A 20,972-nucleotide genomic window follows, 5' to 3' on the forward strand; every position below is an offset into this window, starting at 1 on the left:
TCCCCAGTTGAAATGAATTTGACCAATTTATCTAAAATTTTGGCCAAGAATCTTTCTTTTGGTACATCCGTAATACAAACAAGTATATAGACTAGAGCTGAAACGAGTACTCGAGCAACTCGAGGAACTCGAGTTTAAAAACTGATCCGAGTAATTTTATTCACCTCGAGTAATTGTTTATTTTGACAGCTCTAAGCATCACGTTTTGCTGGGACTACTTTTATTGCGGGACAACGCGCTGTCACGTGCGGAGAGGAAGAAGGGGGGGGGGGGGGGGGGACTTACTGCAGCCGACAGCCGCCACAAACAACGCCGACGTTGCTAAATACTAGCCCGTATGATGCTACGTTGGTACAGGTAGCGTCTCATGCGTCTCATAGAGATCACATGTATGTTGAACTAGATGCTAAATGACAGACTCGGCCGCGTCTGGGCAGCTTTAGTAAACAGCCGCCATCTTAAAGCAGTAGAGCGCTAAGCGCTAATAAAGAGCGCTAAGCGCTAATAAATAAGATTAACGTTCCTGTTCTGAAGTCACGTTAGCCCTGCGGAGGGCTAGGTTTCTATTAATTATGACCACTGTCGATGCTTGGCTAACGTGTCTTACATACAGGCTTTAACATAACATAGCATAGCATTGTGGAGTGATGAGGGTGTAAAATAAAAACTTAATCATGCTAACTATCAATTTTAGCTCAGTAGTCATTGCTGGATAAAACACCAAGTAGCACTGGTGCTAATGTGCTCCAATACAGCCTGTATCATACATTTATTTTGAACACTGCAAAAACTCAAAATCCTATCAGGACTTACAGTTTAGACTAACTTAAAACTTAACTAGAACTTAAAAATGGCTTGACACAAAGAGAAATTCAATTGAAAGACGTGGGAAAAAATCCAAACTTTTAAGTGATGTGTGTTATCAAGCGTAACGGCATTTTTAGGTAAGATATATATATATTTTTTTGTAACAAGATCTAAAGTTTTTTGAGTGAAAGCAGTGAATTAGTCTTTTTTTTTTTTTTTTTTTTTAAATTCTAGTTACATCTGAGATGCAATTGTTGGCTGTTTTCAACAATATACATCGAAAATAAAGACATTGATTGACTGAAAATGGTTCAAAATTAGATGAAATGTCTTGTTTTCTCATGTATATTTATAATTGCTCTTCACCTAAAAATATATTTGTTTTATCCGATTACTCGATTAATCGATAGAATTTTCAGTCGATTACTCAATTACTAAAATATTCGATAGCTGCAGCCCTAATATAGACCCTACTCATATGACGTCACAACCACGCCTCCGCGCCATATTGTCCGTCAACTCGTCGTGTTGAAGCATTACCGCTACGTAAATTCCTCCTATTATGGCGTGTTTTTCTGCTCGTTAACATTAATAATCAAAATGGTGAAGGCGTGTGTGGCGGTTGGTTGCAATAACAGAGAAGACAGACGGACAGACTTGAAGTTCTACCGTATTCCGAGAGACCCGGAGAGGAGAGCGAGATGGACTGCTGCAATTGGACGAGAAAACTGGGCTCCAAACGATTACCACGGATTATGTAGTAGTCATTTTATATCTGGTAAGATGCATTTAATATATATTTAGAGGGTTTTGGGCTGACAACTACAATTAAGATCATTGCGAGGCTAATCGCCGACAACATACAGTTTCAAATTCAAGATGCTTATTTCTTCCACCATCATTACATTTTGAATAATATTTAGCTGGTACCAAGTGAAAGAAGCTGGCCTCGTCTACGGATCATCAGTTAAACAGGTGTGTCCAAACCTTTTGCAAAGGGGGCCAGATTTGGTGTGGTAAAATGCGGGGGGCTACCTTGGCTGATTTACATAGAACAATATATTTAAACAAATTTTAGCAAGCCCTTCTGTGTGTCACATTTGCTTTATTATTTTTTTTAATCCATAATTTCAACAGTCTCGTCTTTGTGGCGTTCTCTTTCGATACTCGGGCTCTTGCGAAATGCTCCTGCTGTGAAATTAAACAAGCTTCAAGTTGCTGTAATTTCTCGCTGCGTATCTTCCCTGTATTGTTGTCGTACATGTCAGCGTATCTTGTTCGGTAATATCATTATCGCGTCACATCGAACTCTTTGAAAACAGCGACTGTCTCTTTGCAAATGAGGCAGACACAGTTGTTGTGTGTTTTATTGAAGAAATAGTCCAATATCCACCTATCCTTGAAGCGTCGGCCATCGCAATCAACTTTTTTTTTATTATTGATTGTCGCCATTTTAGAAAATTGGAAGTAAAGGGTCACACGGGGTAATGTTGCTTAGAGTGCTGCTCTTAAACTTTTTCAAACTTTCGTGAGAATAGGCTGATTTTGTGTGGACAAGATAGTTGTAGATATCAGGGTAGCAGATGTCAGGCAGAGAGGGCGAAGACAGCGGGTCGAAAAATATCGATTTAGGTATCAAATATGGATCTGGCGAATGGATAGACTGAAGCTTTTCCACATAACGCCTTTTATGCAACGCATCCAATGAGTTTACAGCGTCTGAAAGCACCCGGGCTTCCATGAATTGCACTATAAATTGCACGACAAATTGAAACCATTGAGAATACGGATAAACATTGACGGACAATATGGCGGCCGGATACAGCGACACGTCATTCTGTGAGGTTGATGAGTAGGGTCTACAGTAGGAGTGTGCCATCTTAGGCACCCCACGATTCGATAACGATTCAGGGCGCTACGATTCGATGATTGAATGATGATCACGGATGATCACGGGGATGGCGTGGCTCAGAGGTGGAGTAGTTGTCCCCCAACCCACAGGTTGTGGGTTCGATTCTCCACCCTGATGAACTCGCCTAAGTATCCTTGAGCAAGATACTGAACCCCGCATTGCTCCTGGTGCTGTGTCACCAGTAGGTAGATGGCAATGTAGTGTAAAGCGCTTTGAGTACCTTGAGAGGTAGAAAAGCGCTATACAAGTATAACACCATTTAACCATTATCACGGTTATCAATGCATCATACATTACTAATTGATAAAGTAGCCAAACGAATTTATGTCCATTATTTATTTAAAATATCCGAATGATTCAACAGGAACGATGGAAACATGCCCATACAACAAAAAGCTGCCCTTAAACTGCTTTTTAAAAAATATCTTTACAAGAAAATGTACAAACATTAACCATTTTAAAGGCAGTACTTATTTTTCAACATGCCCATACAACACACAGCTGACCTTAAGATATTCTTTTTCACAAGAAGGTGCAAAAACATTAGCCGTTTCAAAGGCAGTACTTATTTCTCTCAACAATAAAATTTACACTGGTGGAATGAATTCCACATTTTCTGGAAACAAAGTGTCTTTAGAAATAAGACTTCTTTTAACCAATATACTTTGTTTTCACATATTTCTGTACTATTTTGCATGTTTGTAGTGTTACCGCTGTACGTAATCCTGGTTTTAAACGTTCTGCATCTGGAGTAACTTATGTACACCACCAAACAATGCACAACTTGACATGGAAATATATGTTAGCGAAGTCGCTAATTAGCATAGCACTCGGCGCAAACTAGTAACATCTCAAAAACAACAACAATAAAGCCTAAGAAGTACAAGAGGGTTTGTGTATTCACCTTAGATAGACGGACACTGGATGTAGCAAAACACTTTGGACATGTCTGCTATAGCTGGACAACTGAAAGACAAGGAGCAGCGAACTATCTCTCTTCCCCTCTTGCTCTGAAAAATAATTTGCGCACAGAAGAGCGGTCTCTGCCTGTCTCATACACAAATTTATTTTTCAGTCTTTTCAAAAAGGCGCAAATCTCTCGCTCAGTAACCGCAGCATCCATCATAACTTTGTCCGGGCGGCAGACGTGTCTTGAATTTTGTTCCCCTATGAGCGGCTGTCATGAAGTTATTAGGGAAAATTATGGTTTTAAACTTTTATGAATCATAATTAAATCGTCACGTGTCGAATCGCCACACATCTAATAATTGATTTTTTTGGCACTCCCTTAATATATACTATACATAATTACACTACTGAAACAAACTTTGCAGAGCAAGAAAATTTCCAGCAACAGCAAAAAATAAAATCAATATAATAATAACGCAGATTAATCACATTGGATGAACTTTTTATTCATGTGAAACAAAATATTTGAATGAAATTTGTTTACTTAGTGCTGCACGACTGAATTTACAACAACAACAAAAAAACGGGATGTGATTTTTTTTCACTTTAGCCTTGTTCAAATGGTGGAAGGGCACTCTTCTATTTTTTTCCTCATTTACAACCTATCGGATCGGGACTAATTATAGGCAGAATTTCAAAATCAGAAGACACTGACTCGGACTTGCAGGCAAAAAATATTTAATCCGCATATCCCTAACATTAATGAATCCAGGTTATTCCAGGTGTTCAGTAAGTGTAAACAGTCACAACAGTAATGCTACATATGAAAATGAATTGCCTATAGTCAATCAATGCCTTAAAGGATAATTGCTTTTTGTCACAGATGGAATAGCACAAACTACAGGTAGTCGCCCGGTTATGACGTACCCGACTGACGTGATTTTGACTTTATGACGCTGGAGTCTCGTGCGCCATTTTAGCCCAGGTCGACTGACAAGGAGATGACGCTGACATTAACAGGGCCAGATCCTAGTATAATGTCCGGGACTTAACCGGGACGCGGCATGTATGAAAGCAGCCGGTTAATTCCCGGCTCACAGCGCGAAGGCTGATGACGTAAATATTATGGCGGGCCGATCGTCATTTAGTCTTTCTTCGCAGTTTGACGACACGCGGTAAACATCGTAATTATCAACATGGCAAACTGGAAAGATAGCTAAATCAAACTGAAAACATAACAAAATTAAATTGCTACCGGATCATAGAGCCAGGGAACAGACAGTCCATCATCCATCTTTGGAGGTGTGTAGTTTATTTTGTTGCCAATGCCGACCAAAAATGACATCATGTCCAGGCTATAAAATCGTGTCCCGCGCCCTCCCCGCACAGAGCGTGCCGAGTCGCAAATATGGGACAAGTCTCACATATTACATGGGAATTTAGCGGGATACATGACTGAAAGGGGCTTTAGTCTCCAGTAGTTTTTTTTTGTTTTGTTTAGAGCTGAAACGAGTACTCGAGCAACTCGAGTAACTAGAGTTTAAAAACTGATCTGAGTAATTTTATTCACCTCGAGTAATCGTTTATTTTGACAGCTCTAAGCATCACGTTTTGCTCGGACTACTTTTAATGCGGGACAACGCGCTGTCACGTGCGGAGAGGAAGAAGGGGGGGAGGGGGGGGGACTTACTGCAGCCGACAGCCGCCACAAACGACGCCGACGTTGCTAAATACTAGCCCGCACGATGCTACGTTGGTACAGGTAGCGTCTCATAGAGATCACATGTATGTTGAACTAGATGCTAAATGACAGACTCGGCCGCGTCTGGGCAGCTTTAGTAAACAGCCGCCATCTTAAAGCAGTAGAGCGCTAAGCGCTAATAGAGAGCGCTAAGCGCTAATAGAGAGCGCTAAGCGCTAATAAATAAGATTAACGTTACTGTTCTGAAGTAACGTTAGCCCTGCGGAGGGCTAGGTTTCTATTAATTATGACCACTGTCGATGTTTGGCTAACGTGTCTTACATACAGGCTTTAACATAACATAGCATTGTGGAGTGATGAGGGTGTAAAATAAAAACTTAATCATGCTAACTATCAATTTTAGCTCAGTAGTCATTGCTGGACAAAACACCAAGTAGCACTGGTGCTAATGTGCTCCAATACAGCCTGTATCATACATTTATTTTGAACACTGCAAAAACTCAAAATCCTATCAGGACTTGCAGTTTAGACTAACTTAAAACTTAACTAGAATTTAAAAATGATTGACATAAAGAGAAATTCAATTGAAAGACGTGGGGAAAAAATCCAAACTTTTAAGTGATGTGTGTTATCAAGCGTAACGGCATTTTTAGGTAAGATACAGGTATATATTTTTTTGTAATAAGATCTAAAGTTTTTTGAGTCAAAGCAGTGAATTAGTCTTTTTTTTTTTTTTTTTTTTTTTTTTTTTTTTTAATTCTAGTTACATCTGAGATGCAATTGTTGGCTGTTTTCAACAATATACATCGAAAATAAAGACATTGATTGACTGAAAATGGTTCAGAATTAGATGAAATGTCTTGTTTTCTCATGTATATTTATAATTGCTCTTCACCTAAAAATATTTGTTTTATCCGATTACTCGATTAATCGATAGAATTTTCAGTCGATTACTCGATTACTAAAATATTCGATAGCTGCAGCCCTAGTTTTGTTTTTTCATTTTAGTCGCGTAACAATAACACCTCTCAGAATTGATGGTATGTACAGTATCTTATATTTTATTTTATAAAAATAACAAGATTTAGGGGTACCTAAAGGGCTAATTCACACTTGCGCGGAAATGGCGTACCGCAAGCAACACGTCACTTCCGCTCATTAATATTCATGGCGTTAGCTACTGTTGCTAAGTGGGGGACAAATGGGAGCTTGTCCCCAATAGTAAATGAATGGAAATCGTGTACGAAGGAGAGGTTTACAGAGCAAAACCTACCAATTCTCTCCAAAAATGATGTCCCTGGTGCCAAATTCACTGGCAAAGATGTGGAAGAACATAAAAATGTTCAGTTAAAGAGATGGCTTGAGTGTCGAGGGCTGAAAAAGACGAAATAAACGAGCCGACCTACGCATAGCCTTAGCTTTTTTATCGACACCTTTTTCTTACGCGGCTGACAATGACATTCTCTTGTTTCAACAAGCTATCCTTTCCCACCAGCTCCGTCTTTCTTATATATTATATCCTTTGGTTGACCTACGTCTCTGACCGTTCTTGGGGGTCATTTATATCGTTAGTTTGGTGGCGCGATCACAAATGCTACTTGTGACAGCCAACGAACACTTTTAATTTTTTCATTGATAACAAATCTTAATTCTATAATTTATTTACAGTTACCCCTTACTTAAGTTTTGTTTTTTTTTACAACAGAAAAGGTAACTGGCAGTCAGATACCATTTTAATTCTTTTCAGGTCATTAATTGTCAGACAGAAGCAGCACGGCACAACGCCACGCTAAAAAATAAGTAAAAATATCCAAATGGCTTACCTCTTTGTCCTCTGAAAGACCATGCCAACCCAACAAAATGTTTACTGCATATGAATGGATTCACCGAGCTGCCGTTAAAAGTCCGCGCAAGTTGATTCATTCTTCACATTTATTCCTCCGAGTTTTTTGAAAACATCCTTTATTTGTCGTAATGTCTAGAGTCGTTTCAACAAGTTCCAAAAAAGCAATGAGTGATCGGCATGTTCATTTTTGAAAGATTACCGGAGAAAAGTAGCAGAATTAACAAGGTTTCTATGCGAGGGCGGGTCTATAATGTCCGACTTCAGCTTTACAATGCGACGTCACGGTCTAAAAATAGCATGCGTGCGGTACGCCATTCAGGTTACGTCGCCAGCATAGGAACGGAACTTGTTCGTAACCCGGGGACTACTTAAACTTGATTCAACACTGCATTGACAACAAGATACCATAAGATGGTGGCACAGCATTGTGTGTGTTGAAATGAAACTTAGCAGGTTAAACAAGCATATCAAGCAGCCACAAGATTAGCGAGGCACTAGTTAAACCGGATCTAGTTCATATGAAACACTGGGATACCATGGTGTAGGTGGGACGTGTAAAACCCGACACCCCCCGCCCTCCTATCTTCTTTTTGTTTGCGGTCAAAAGAAATTGTTGCTGCTCAACACATACGAGGGGCATTCAAAAAGTAATGCACTCAAGTGCATTGCTCGTACAGGATTTTACCAATCTAGTTTATATTTGGCACAAACATGATAGGACACACCTTTTTGCGATTGTTATAGGTGTTTTTCTTATTTTCAGATTTTTAAAGCTTAAATTAACTCATCAGCATACGTTTTGTTGTCAGGATTGACAGAAGTGGATGGCCGACCACTACGGGGTTTATTGGCTATGCTGGCTTTACCCACCTCTTCATGGTCTTCAGTACTGTTTTTAAACCGCTGTACCCATCTTTTTACAGTACTATAGTCTATGGTATCATCCTTGTAGACATTTTCCAGCCGGTTGTGAATCCTAAGAGGGGTTTCTCCCTCTGCAACAAGGAATTCGATTACAGCTCTTTGTTTCTGACGAGCTTCAAGAGGGGCAGCCATTTTGGAAGCTAGTTTTAGCTTTAAAAAAAATATGAAAATAAGAAAAACACAAATAACAATCGCAAAAAGGTGTGTCCTATCATGTTTGTGTAAATATAAACAAGATTGGTAAAATCCTGTACGAGCTCTGCACTTAAGTGCATTACTTTTTGAATGCCCCTCGTACTTTTTACATAAAGAAGTTCAATTAGGGCTTTGATGAAGCTTTGTTGCGAGAGCTCCTTGTAAAAAAGGCTGTCGTAAACCGGGATCATCAATGTAGTTCAGGCTAATTCTGACATGAAGTGTTTGAGATTAGTTTACCACAAGAGCCTGCATGGCCTCCCACTCCTGCGGAGATTGGATTTTGTGGGCCAGCAGCCTGGTAGCCAGCTGAGGTCTACAAAAACACACAAAACAGAGCGTGAACAATTGCGCCACGTTATCTGGCTGGCCTGCGTGGGCTGACAGAAGTAGCATTTGATTTAAAAGATTGGAATCATGGGTTTTGGTTTTAATTGCTCTTTTTCGACTGCGACAAAATGTCAGATGGGTGAAAGTGATGACCTCTTACCCCTCCGAATCATTGTTGAGCTGTTCACAGAACGCATTTATGCTGCTCCAGTCAGTCTCCCTATTCAGTGGGTTGGTTGCTCTGTCTATAATGCGAACGTAAGAAAACGGAGACAGAGAATGAAATGGTCATAATTACAGATAGACCGATTATCGGCCAGGTCAATTATCAGCATCAATATTTGGAAATTAGACGTACATAGGTATCAGTTCGTTTGTTTTTAAATCTGACCAGCCGATATGAAAAAATCAATTTAAAACTGGGTTATTTCAGCTCAGATGCATCCAGGCCTCTCTCTCCTGCACTAGTATTCACCCCGTCCTCTGTTTGTTTATATGGTATTGGTAAAAGGAGTTACACTTGTATTGCGCATTTCCACTTCTTTAACAGCCTCAAAGTATTTCACACTAGATCCTCATCTACCTACTGGTGACGCAGCACCAGGAGCAATGTGGGGTTTCATTATCTTGCTCAAGGATACTTAGACGAATTCATCGGTACTTTTGTTTTCAGTGGAAATTTTTCAGAAAGCTATATATTTAACCTTTTATTCAACTTTATAAGAGATGTTTCTGAATCAAGGAAATTCAGGCACTTCTAGAACTATTATTTTCTATTTGTGTGATTCAATAAACATGCATTTTCTATTTCAATGAAGTTCACGGTTTGCATTTTTCAATTTCTTTACGCCAATTGTTACACTTTTACTGCAAATGAATATCGGCTCCAAAAATCGATTATCGGCCCCTTTGACTATTAATAATCTGTATCGGTCCTGAAAAACCAGTATCGCTCATCTTTGTTCAAACATCTAATGCAATTAGCAGTTGTTAATTGTATTTGTTTGCATCATAGTTTCAAAGTATGCACAGTAAAATAGATGTACACGTTTGTTTTTTTGTTGTCGATAACTTATCAAACGTACGTTTTTATCACGATATACACCCTTACCAAGAAATATTTCATTCACCCGGTTTTAGTCGGTTTGCTCTTGTTTGCTTGATTTGTTGAGCATGCATTTTGTACATTTGGTCAATTATATTTCCTTCCTATGTTGCCAAGGATGATACAGTCACTGATGCATTTCAACCATGATCGACAGAGTAAACAACAAGAAGTAAACAACAGACGTCATAATGGAAGCACACAATAAGAAAATTATAAACATATTGCTGAGTGAAGGTGTGCGAAATTTCTGATTCTTAGATTATTCGCGATTTGGCCGTGGAAGATTGGAGAACGATACACAAACATCCAAATTCAGATGATTGAAATATCCAAAGTAAAGCGGAACTAGAACACAGCGTGGTCTTCGGGACGCAATAAGGAACGGAACGAGAGTAAAATCATGCTCAACTCATACCGCTAAATAAAAAAACAATATCTGACTGCGGCCGACAGCCACTACAAACTACGCCCAAATAATGCTATGATAGATACCACATGTATAGAAAACTAGATGCGAAATGGCAGACTCACCAGCGTTAGTGAACAGCCATCATCTTAAAACAGTAGACATCTCTGGAAGGCTGTTGTGGCGAACCTTCCGAGCGAACCTAATTAACTTTTTATCTAAAATACTTCTAAATCAGCAAAATCGTGACTTTAATCCATCTTTAAATGATGAAGCAGTTTTAAAACTTTCACATGTCAAAAATAGAAGGGAAATTATAGAATAACCGGAGCAATTTTAACAACTTTAAAGGTTGATTCACAAAGTTGAACGCAGTTTAAAGCTGCTAATACAGAATGGGGACTTGAGTATTTTACTGTTTTGAACTGTGAACTAGATAATGAAATAGTAATTTATTTAAGCCTGAGAGGATTTTTGTATAATTTTTGTAACTAATGTACGAAACATTAAACGCAGCTAATAGCTGGGGGGTGCACCAATAATCGATTTATAATCGAATTGTAGCCTCTGAATCGTAATCGAATCGTTAGGTGCCCCAAGATTCCCACCTCTCCTGCTGAGCCCGAGCGAGGATTTACCGAATGAGAGGGAGGGAGGCAAGTAGCAAGGTAGCGAGCCACGGCTGGTTTGATTGAGCGAGCAACTGTGTGACTTTGTTAATAAACTGAAAGGGTAACGGAGTTGAACACGTGGGCGACGCCATCGACGAGCAGAGGTAAGACAACTTACTTTACTTTTAATGCTGTCAGTTACTTTTGATGCTATTTACAGTAAGTATGTCTTTTTGTATATATATTAATAAAATGTTCTAATAAAATGTGTGTGTTAGATCAAGGTCGTTTGTGTAGTGTATGACTATCTCAGGCAGACATTTACAGTTTGTGTTGCTCTTTCTATATGAAGATTAGGGATGTAGCAGATATTCAGTTACGTTTTTTTCTTAATAGATTTCATTATTATTATTAATATCTGCATATATTCTGTTATTTTCATGAACGCTTACATTCCCCCCCCCCCCCACACATACATGCGTAGTGATAATGAGCAATCTACACCCACTGCCCCACTGGAAAGAGGAGAAGGGGTCAGCATGGAAAAGGGATGATAGGAGGAGAGGCTGGAGAAGTCAGCGCGGCATAAGTTGATCACCACAGGCACAGCCTACATATTTTAATTTTTCCCCCACAATCAGTCTCCTCAATTTGTGTATATAAATGTGTGTTCAAGAAGCTTGATTGTGTGTACCGTATTTTTCGGACTATAAGTCGCATCTGAGTATAAGTCGCACCAGCCATAAAATGCCCAACGAAGAGCAAAAAAACATATAAGTCGCACTGAAGAATAAAGTCGAATTTTTGGGGTAAATTTACTTGATAAAATCCAACACACAGAACAGATATGTCATCTTGAAAGGCAATTTAAAATAAAAATACAATAGAATACAACATGCTGGATAAGTGTACAGTATGATAATGTTACATGATGCATGAACAACGAAATACGAACGTGGCCGGTATGTTAACATAACATAGCTATTAGGAGTTATTCAGATAACTATAGCATAAAGAACATGCTAACAAGTTTACCAAACCACCAGTGTCAATCCAAAACACCAAAATAACATGTGAAATGAAAAAATAATGTGTTAATAATTTCACATATAAGTCGCTCCAGAGTACAAGTCGCACGCTCAGCCAAACTACGAAAAAAACTGTGACTTATAGTCCGAAAAATACGGAACATCGTTTTCATGAGGATATGGGTGCAATACCTAAACTCACAAAAAGATGTCCTCCAAACACTTTTTGCGTCAGATGGTATATATTTTTTCACCGTAGAGATGTCCTCCAAACACTTTTTGCGTCAGATGGTATATATTTTTTCACCGTTTTGCACTGTACATAAACTGTTTTGACCAGAGCATGTATAAAGGCCAAAAACGCCTATGACTATACCTGCTGTTTATGTTGAATTATCAAATATAAAACTATTTATTCAAATTTTGGGGGGGTTGAATGTCCATCCTAACATGTTGAATAAATATTATCAAGGTTCAAAATGGTTTGTTGAGCATGTTTGGTTGGCAATAGGACATCAATATTACAAATTTTGACCCCCCCCAAAAAAGATTTTTGGTCCCAAAATGTTGATTTATAATTTGCCAGTAAAGAAAACAACAGCTTGGACGGGAAGCTTAAGGTGACCCAAAAAAAAAAAGGGACCAAACCATGCCATTGTGAAAAATTGTTTAATAAAGGTAACATCAAAGGCATGCAAAATCAGACAAAATAGGCCTGGACTTTAAAGGCTTAATCCCTAAACGATTCTTACAAAACTTGTTTCTTGGATCTCTATCAAACGCCATTCTGTTTGATATGATGACATAATGATTCGAAAGTTACTGTAACATATCTATTTTCGTTTGTTTCTTTAAACAAGCTTGCAAACGTATTGATTTTAATTATTAACTTTTAAATCATCCAAATTCGTGCTGTCCAGGTGTACCATTACGTGTCAACATTAGCTAGCTTAAGCAAAGAGGTCTCGACGGAGCTAGTTCAAATCCAGAACTTTCTTACGGGTCAACAGCTTAATTGAGAGTCAAAGTACGCCGTAATATTGCAACCGAGAGTCCGCGACGTCCTGTCGTGTAGCACAGTGTTAATAAATGAAGACACGAAGCTAAAAGTCCGCCAGTTTGTGTTTTGTTGACAGCTGGCATGTCCAGGTAGCTGCTTAGCTAGGTTAGCACTCTGCATGTCACGGAAACGCCTTCAGCCTTCTCTGCCCGCTTAAACTACAATGACACCTCGCACTTAGGATGCAGATTTGATACTATCGCTGTTCCGGGACCAAATGAGAGTATAATTCTTTCATTTAAGCACAAATACTCACTGATGCGACACTCTAAATTCTCCGTATCAGGAGGAGCAGCCATCACTGCGAGATTTATGTCGTCTGTGCGTGCGTCGGTCTCGTGACGGAGGACGTAAAGGTACGCAAAGTACGTAAAGGCGGAGCAAGCATAGAACTACATTTGATAGATCAGTGGTGCAGAGATCCATTATGATTTTGTTTACTTTTTTTGTTTGTTTTTTTTTTTTTTTTTAGCCAAGTCTTTATTCATTTATACATTGTTAGAATTAAAAATACTTGATATTTAGTATATTTGTATCTTACGTGAAAATTATTTCTGTTTCATTTACAGTGCTGGCCAAAAGTATTGGCACCCCTGCAATTCTGTCAGATAATGCTCAATTTCTCTCAGAAAATGATTGCAATAGCGTACCACACGAATGTTATTTTTAGACCGTGACGTCGCCATCGCGGAAGTGGGACATAATACACACGCCCTCGCGTAAAATCCATTACATTTCAGCTTTTTCTCCCCGGTAATCTTTAAAAAAAGAACATGCCGATCAAACACGGCTGCTATGGCATTTGTAGAAACGACTCTAGACATTACGACATATGAAGGATGTTTTCTTCATACGTTTCCCGAAACCAAAAACTTTGAGAAAGAAATGTGAAGGCAAGGCAAGGCAAGGCAAGGCAAATTTATTTCTATAGCACAATTCAACACAAGGCAATTCAAAGTGCTTTACATCACATGAAGATCATTAAAATCACATTAAAATCAATTAGAACATAAAAGCAAAGACAATCAAAATAGGAAATAAAATTATTCATAAAAATCGGATTTAGTCACGAATAGAATAACAATAATGATAATAATTAAAAAAAAAAAAATACTACTACTATCTAATAATAATAATTGAAATCAGCAATGGAGATAAGCACAAGAGGAATAGAGAGCAAATAGATTGAAATATATAGACAGTTATGGATATGCAGTGCTAAACAAAAGCATTTTTAGCCCTGATTTAAAGGAGCTAACAGTTTGAGCATACTTCAGACCTTCAGGTAACTTGTTCCAGAGGTGAGGAGCATAATAACTAAATGCTGCCTCACCCTGCTTGGTTCTTGTTCTTGGGACATACAGGAGGCGGGTTCCAGACGACCTTAGGGGTCTAGATTTTTCATAAAAATCTAACATATCAAGCATGTATTTGGGTCCAAGGCCATTAAGAGTTTTGTAGACGAGCAGTAGTATTTTATAGTCTATCCTTTGACTCACTGGAAGCCAGTGTAACAATTTCAAAACCGGTGTAATGTGGTCCAGTTTCCTTGTATTTGTGAGGACTCTGGCTGCAGCATTCTGTACTAGCTGAAGAATGGATCAACTTTTGCCGACGTCCAAAAGACCAGTTTAATGGCAGAAAGATGAAGCCGTTGACATTTCATATGCAGTAAACATTTTGTTGGGGGCCATGGTCCTTCAGAGGACGAAGAGGTAAGCCATTTTGATATTTTGACTTTTTTTGGGGGGGGGGCGTGGCGTTTTGCCGTGCTGCTTCTGTCTGACAATGAATGACCTAAAAAAATTGAAATGTCTCTGACTGCCACTGTTTCTTTTTTGTTGTAAAAAACAACTTGAGTAAGGGGGAAGTGTAAATAAATTATAGAATTAAGATTTGTTATTAATGAAAAAATTAAAAGTGTTCGCTGGCTGTAACTGAGTAGCATTTGCGATCGCTACACAAAAATACCAATGTAAATTGCCCCCAAGAATGGTCAGAGACGTAAGACAACCAGAGGATATAATATATAAGAAGGACAGGGCATATGGTGGTAAAGGATAGCTTGTTGAAACGGGAGAACGTCATTGTCAATGGCGTACGGAAAAAGGTGTGGATCAGGTCAGCTCTTTTTCAGCCCTCGACACTCACTCTCTTTAATTGAACATTTGTATGTTCTTCCACATCTTTACCAGTGAATTTGGCACCAGGGACATCATTTTCAGACAGAATTGGTAGGTTTAGCTCAGTAAACATCTCGTTCGTACACTATTTACATGCATCTAACATGAGGGACAAGCGTCAGCGTGTCCCCCCTTAGCAACAGTTGCTAAGCTCGTGAATATTAATGAGCGGAAGTGACGTGTAGCGTGCGGTACGCTATTACAAATGCTTTGGTAGTAATATTTTCATTTATTTTGCTAACAATGAAAAAACACAAAAGAGAATGAAAAAAAATCATTATCATTTTACACAAAACTCCAAAAATGGGCCAGACAAAAGTATTGGCACCCTTTGAAAAATCATGTGATGCTTCTTTAATTTGTGTAATTAACAGCACCTGTTACTTACCTGTGGCACAGGCACAGGTGGTGGCATTAACTAAATCACACTTGCAACCAGTTAAAATGGATTAAAGTTTACTCAACCTCTGTTCTGTGTCCTTGTGTGTACCACATTGAGCATGGGCAATCTCAAGTCCATCCCCAAAGATCTGAATGTTCCTGTGTCTACCATGCTCAGTGTCATCAATAAGTGTAAAGCCTATGGCACTGAAGCTAACCTCCCTAGATGTGGACGGAAAAGAAAAACTGACGAGAGATTTCAACCAAAGATTGTGCGGATGGTGGATAAAGAACTTCGACTAACATCCAAACAAGTTCAAGCTGTCCTGCAGTCCTAGAGGACAACAGTGTCAACCCGTAGTATCCGTCGGCGTCTGAATTAAAGCAGGGACTCTATGGTAGGATACCCAGGAAGACCCCACTTCTGACCCAGAGACATAAAAAAGCCAGGCTGAAGTTTGCCAAAACCGACCTGAGAAAGCCAAAAACGTTTTGGAAGAATGTTCTCTGGTCAGATGGGACAAAAGAAGAGCTTTTTGGGAGAAGGCATCAACATACACTTTACAGGGAAAAAAATGAGGCCGTCAAAGAAAAGAACACGGTCCACACAGTCAAACATGGCGGAGGTTCCCTGATGTTTTGGGGTTGCTTTGCTGCCACTGGCAGTGGACTGCTTGACCGAGTGCATGGAATTATAAAGTCCGAAGACAGCCAACAAATTTTGCAACATAATGTAGGGCCCAGTGTGAGAAAGCTAGGTCTCCCTCAGAGATCATGGGTCTTCCAGTAGGATAATGACCCAAAACACACTTCTAAAAGCACTAGAAAATGGTTTGAGAGAAAGCACTGGAGACTTCTAAAGTGGCCAGCAATGAGCCCAGACCTGAATCCCATAGATGGATACTAGAAGTGGTTGTTCGCAGTTATTTTGTCTAAAGGTTGTGCTACCAAGTACTAGGCTGAGGGTGTCAACACTTTTGTCCAGCACATTTTTTGAGTTTTGTTTAAAATGAAAATGATTTCATTTTTTTCATTATCTTTTGTGTTTTTTCATTGCAGGCAAAGAAGATAGTAGAAGATAGTACTACCAAAGCATTTGAAATTGCAATCATTTTCTGGGGAAAATTGAGCATTATCTGGCAGAATTGCAGGGGTGCCAATACTTTTGGCCATCACTGTAGTGTGCAGTCCACTCATCGTTATCTAAACTCAAATTTGTCATTAGTAAATCTAGTGGTAGTTGTTCTAGGCCAGGAGTCGGCAACCCAAAATGTTGAAAGATCCATACAAAAACACCCAAAAAACAAATACCTAGTCCTTCTAAAAAAAAAAATTGCATATTGTGATTCATTATTTTCTGTAATGTACTGATAAACATTAGACTTTCATATATTTTAGATTCATTACACACAACTTAAGTAGTTCAAGCCTTTTATTGTTTTAATATTGATGATCTTGGCCAAAAAGTCAAGAAAACCCAAAAATCCCTATCTCAAAAAATGAGTATATTTCATCTGACCAATACAAAAAAGTGTTTTTTAATACAAAGAAGTCAACCTTCAATTAATTATATCAGCTATGCACTCAATACTTGGTCGGGAATCCTTTTGCAGAAATGACTGCTTCAATGCGGCTTGGCATGGAGGCCATCAGCCTGTGGCTCTGCTGAGGTGTTATGGAGGCCCAGGATGCTTCGATAGCGGCCTTAAGCTCATCCACAGTGTTGGGTCTGGTGTCTCTCAACTTCCTCTTCACAATATCCGACAGATTCTCTTTGGGGTTCAGGTCAGGAGAGTTGGCAGGCCAATTGAGCACAGTAATGCCATGGTCAGTAAACCATTTACCAGTGGTTTTAGCACTGTGAGCAGATGCCAGGTCGTGCTGAAAAATGAAATTTTCATCTCCATAAAGGTTTTCAGCAGATGGAAGCATGAAGTGCTCCATAATCTCCTGATAGCTAGCTGCATTGACCCTGCCCTTGATAAAACACAGTAGACGAACACCAGCAGCTGACATGGCACCCCAGACCATCACTGACTGTGGGTACTTGAAACTGGACTTCAGGCATTTTGGCATTTCTTTCTCCCCAGTTTTCCTCCAGACTCTGGCACCTTGATTTCTGAATGGCATGCAAAATTTGCTTTCATCTGAAAAAAGTACTTTGGACCACTGAGCAGCAGTCCAGTGCTGCGACTCTGTAGCCCAGGTCAGGCGCTTCTGCTGCTGTTTCAGTTTCAAAGGTGGCTTGACCTGGGGAATGCGGCACCTGTAGCCCATTTCCAGCTCACACCTGTGTACGGTGGCTCTGGATGTTTCTACTCCAGACTCAGTCCACTGTTTCTGCATGTCCCCAAAGGTCTGGAATCGGCCCTTCTCCACAATCTTTCTTAGGGTGCGGTCACCTCTTCTGGTTGTGCAGCGTTTCCTGCCACACTTTTTCCTTTCCACAGACTTCCCACTGAGGTGCCTTGATACAGCACTCTGGGAACAGCCTATTCACTCAGAAATTTCTTTCTGTGTCTTAGCCTCTTGCTTGAGGGTGTCAGTGATGGTCTTCTGGGCAGCAGTCAGGTCGGCAGTCTTGCCCATGATTGTGGTTTTGAGTAATGAATCAGGCTGGGAGTTTTTAAAAGCCTCATGAATCTTTTGCAGGAGTTTTGAGTTAATTTGTTGATTTAGATGATTAGGTTAGTAGCTTCTTTAGAGTACCTTTTCATGATATGCAAATTTTTTGAGATCGGGATTTTTGTTTTTTCTTTTTTTTTTCTCTTTACTTTTTTGCCAAAATCATCAATATTAAACTTAAATAGAAACGTCAGTTGTGTGTAATGAATCTAGAATATATGAAAGTCTAATTATATTACAGCAACATTACAGAAAATAATGAACTTTATCACGATATGCAAGTTTTTGTGAGAAGGACCAGTATGTCTGGAGCCGCTTAAAACTAAAGGCCTTGTATTGAAGGCAACACATGCTGTATTAATCTATATTAGCTATATTAGCCTAATATCACAGTGATTAAGTTAGCTACAAATACATTATGAGCCTTCATGATTAAATATTTATTTTCCATGCAAGGCATCCTTAAATTCAGATTATTGTATTTAAGACTTTTTTTTTATTTATATAGAGCCCTAGCCCTATAGCTAGGGCTCCCTATAGCTCCCTATAGCCACATATAGCTAAAGAGCTGTATGTGGGTCTAGAGCCGCGGGTTGCTGACCTCTGTTCTAGGCTAAGGTCTTGTTTATTTATGTATTTATTTATTTTTAAAAATCGTCAATGCTTTAACAGCAATGTACAATAAAATGGCAAGAGAGGTACAGTATATAATAACACTAACAGAAAAAATACAAATATACAAGCATTTACATTTAGCCCTATATACAAGAATTGACATGAATCTAATATGTGTTCTGTTAATTAATAAATTTGTTTAAATTAATTTAAATTCCCAATTAAATCGGGGGTAGATTTTTGAAAGTTTTGAGTGTGTGTGTGTGTGTGGGGGGGGGGGGCACGTTGCCATAAAAAAAGAGATTTGTACAAAGCTCATCGTTCTTGTTTTGAAGAATGGCTTGAAATGTCAATTGATCAAGCCAGAAACGGTGAACGTCCTTCCATAATGATTGTATTATTCCTGGACATGAGGAGAACATACTGTATAAGCAGTTGTTTCAATGTCATTGTTGCAAAATGATATGACGCGATCTTCAGTATTTGTGTCAGCAATCCCGTAGATGGTTAGATAAAGGTTAATGATCATTTGACAATGTTTCCTTCATTTGATGGTGTTTTGATATTTCGAAAATACACACTATAGGGGAGAGTGGGGTGATTTGTGCCAGTGGGGAAGTTGTGCCACCCCCCGTTTCTAGGCAACCATAGAAAAAAATGGTCATGTGACCAATTATTTTTGAAGACTCAGTCATTTCACTCATCCTGAAAAGAAGAGAGCCTTATTGCATGAGAGGTAAGCACATTTAAGTTAAGAAAAATGTTTTTTGCCTTTCAAAGTAAAATTTCTATGATATTGTTTTTTTGAATGTTGTGTCTGAACAGTTATGTTAAGTTTGAAAACATTTCACACATGTTTTAGTGCTTTGGTAAGCTACTCTATGAATTTGCACAGCTGTCACAATGTTAGCTCAAAATTGATGGATGATGCAATTTTTCCAAAAAGTTGGGGTTGGGGTGATTTGTGCCACAGGGCCTGGGGTAAGTTGTGCCAGTGGCACAACTCACAGGCAGATGAAAAGAGCTCTTAAAGAATCAAATCAAACTAAACTCAAGAAAATTAAGAAAGCAGTTGTGTACAGTCGCTCAGAAGAAAGCACCTTGGCCATTCCAATTAATGCAGACATGTCCAAAGTCCGGCCCAGGGGCCAAATGCGGCCCTGGTCAAATTTCATCCGGCCCCCAGCCTCTATCATAAAATAAATAACGTCTGGCCCGCACACAGACTTAATAAATTGGTCAGTAGTACCTGCTACCAGCATATGAAGTAGCGTACACACTAAATGCTGCTCCTCACAAAAACAAGCTGGATAGGGGCCCTCAAGGACCGATGTTGGATACCCCTCTTCTAAGGACATCAGCCAAGTTCGGCCCCCCACATTTTTACCACACCAAATCTGCCCCCTTCGCAAAAAGTTTGGACACCCCTGAATTAATGACACCACTGACGGTGATAAAGCAGACTACACACGACAGAGAAAATGAAAGGGGTGAAAAAATAGAAAAGGAATGAAAATAAAAAGGGACTCTGAAACGGTTGTTTCTTGTTTCTTTTGACTAAACTTTGTTCTGATATGCTCATGGAGCGTTAGGTCTTGTTGAAAATCTACCTCTGATGTGCTCATTAGGCACAATGGGCTTGAAGAAAATTAGCCTTTGATGTTGCAAAATAAGTTTAAATAAACCTTAAATGAATAATTTTGAATCTTATTTTTCTAGCAGAGATAAAATATACTGTTTCAATTCAATAATCAATGGCACAATTTACCCCAATGCATTCTCTCCAAGGGCACAACTTACCCCGCACTGGGGGCAAGTTGTGCCAAAAGACCACTTTTTTTGAGAAAGCTATATTTCTTATATACTATAGTTCAGATTCAAAATGATTGTTCCCAAAGATGCACCACATTCTGAAATATATGTTCATATTGCAGTTGAATAGATTACTATCATGACCTCACTTTAAAGTCACTTTAAGTAAAAACTGGCACAACTCCCCCCACTCTCCCCTACTGGTAGTTCTCCATTTGTTTTCTTTACAGTCGATGAGATCACAAGTTACACAAAGTCAAAAGATCTTGGCAAGGAAGTGAGTGAGTGAGTGAGTGAGTGAGTGAGTGAGTGAGTGAGTGAGTGAGTGAGTGAGTGAGTGAGTGAGTGAGTGAGTGAGTGAGTGAGTGAGTGAGTGAGTGAGTGAGTGAGTGAGTGAGTACTCACTCGTTCACTCACTAGGTTTAGAGTCTGAACCAGGGGTGGGAAAACTATTCCACAAAAGGCCGCAGTGGGTGCGGGTTTTTGTTGCAACCGATTAAGAGGACACCTTTTCACCA

The 20,972-nt window shown here is 39.2% G+C and overlaps 1 protein-coding gene across 2 annotated transcripts in view; it reads right to left on the minus strand.

Annotated features, from left to right (window-relative positions):
• gga1 (golgi-associated, gamma adaptin ear containing, ARF binding protein 1) overlaps positions 1–13,202 on the minus strand; it is a 34,580-nt gene extending 21,378 nt beyond the window's left edge. The window contains exons 1-3 of one of the 2 annotated variants that reach the window (XM_057861619.1): positions 13,095–13,202; positions 8,786–8,870; positions 8,536–8,611 (exon numbers count right to left, since the gene is read on the minus strand). In XM_057861619.1, coding sequence (XP_057717602.1) covers positions 8,536–8,611; positions 8,786–8,870; positions 13,095–13,137 — 204 coding nt within the window. In that variant the 5' untranslated portion in view covers positions 13,138–13,202. Of the gene's footprint in view, positions 1–3,623; positions 3,683–8,535; positions 8,612–8,785; positions 8,871–13,094 lie in introns of those variants that run through there. The other variant, XM_057861620.1, reaches the window with a different exon arrangement.
• Positions 13,203–20,972: the final 7,770 nt, after the last annotated feature.

Source organism: Corythoichthys intestinalis, chromosome 16 (assembly GCF_030265065.1).
Source record: "Corythoichthys intestinalis isolate RoL2023-P3 chromosome 16, ASM3026506v1, whole genome shotgun sequence".
NCBI classification, from domain to species: domain Eukaryota; kingdom Metazoa; phylum Chordata; class Actinopteri; order Syngnathiformes; family Syngnathidae; genus Corythoichthys; species Corythoichthys intestinalis.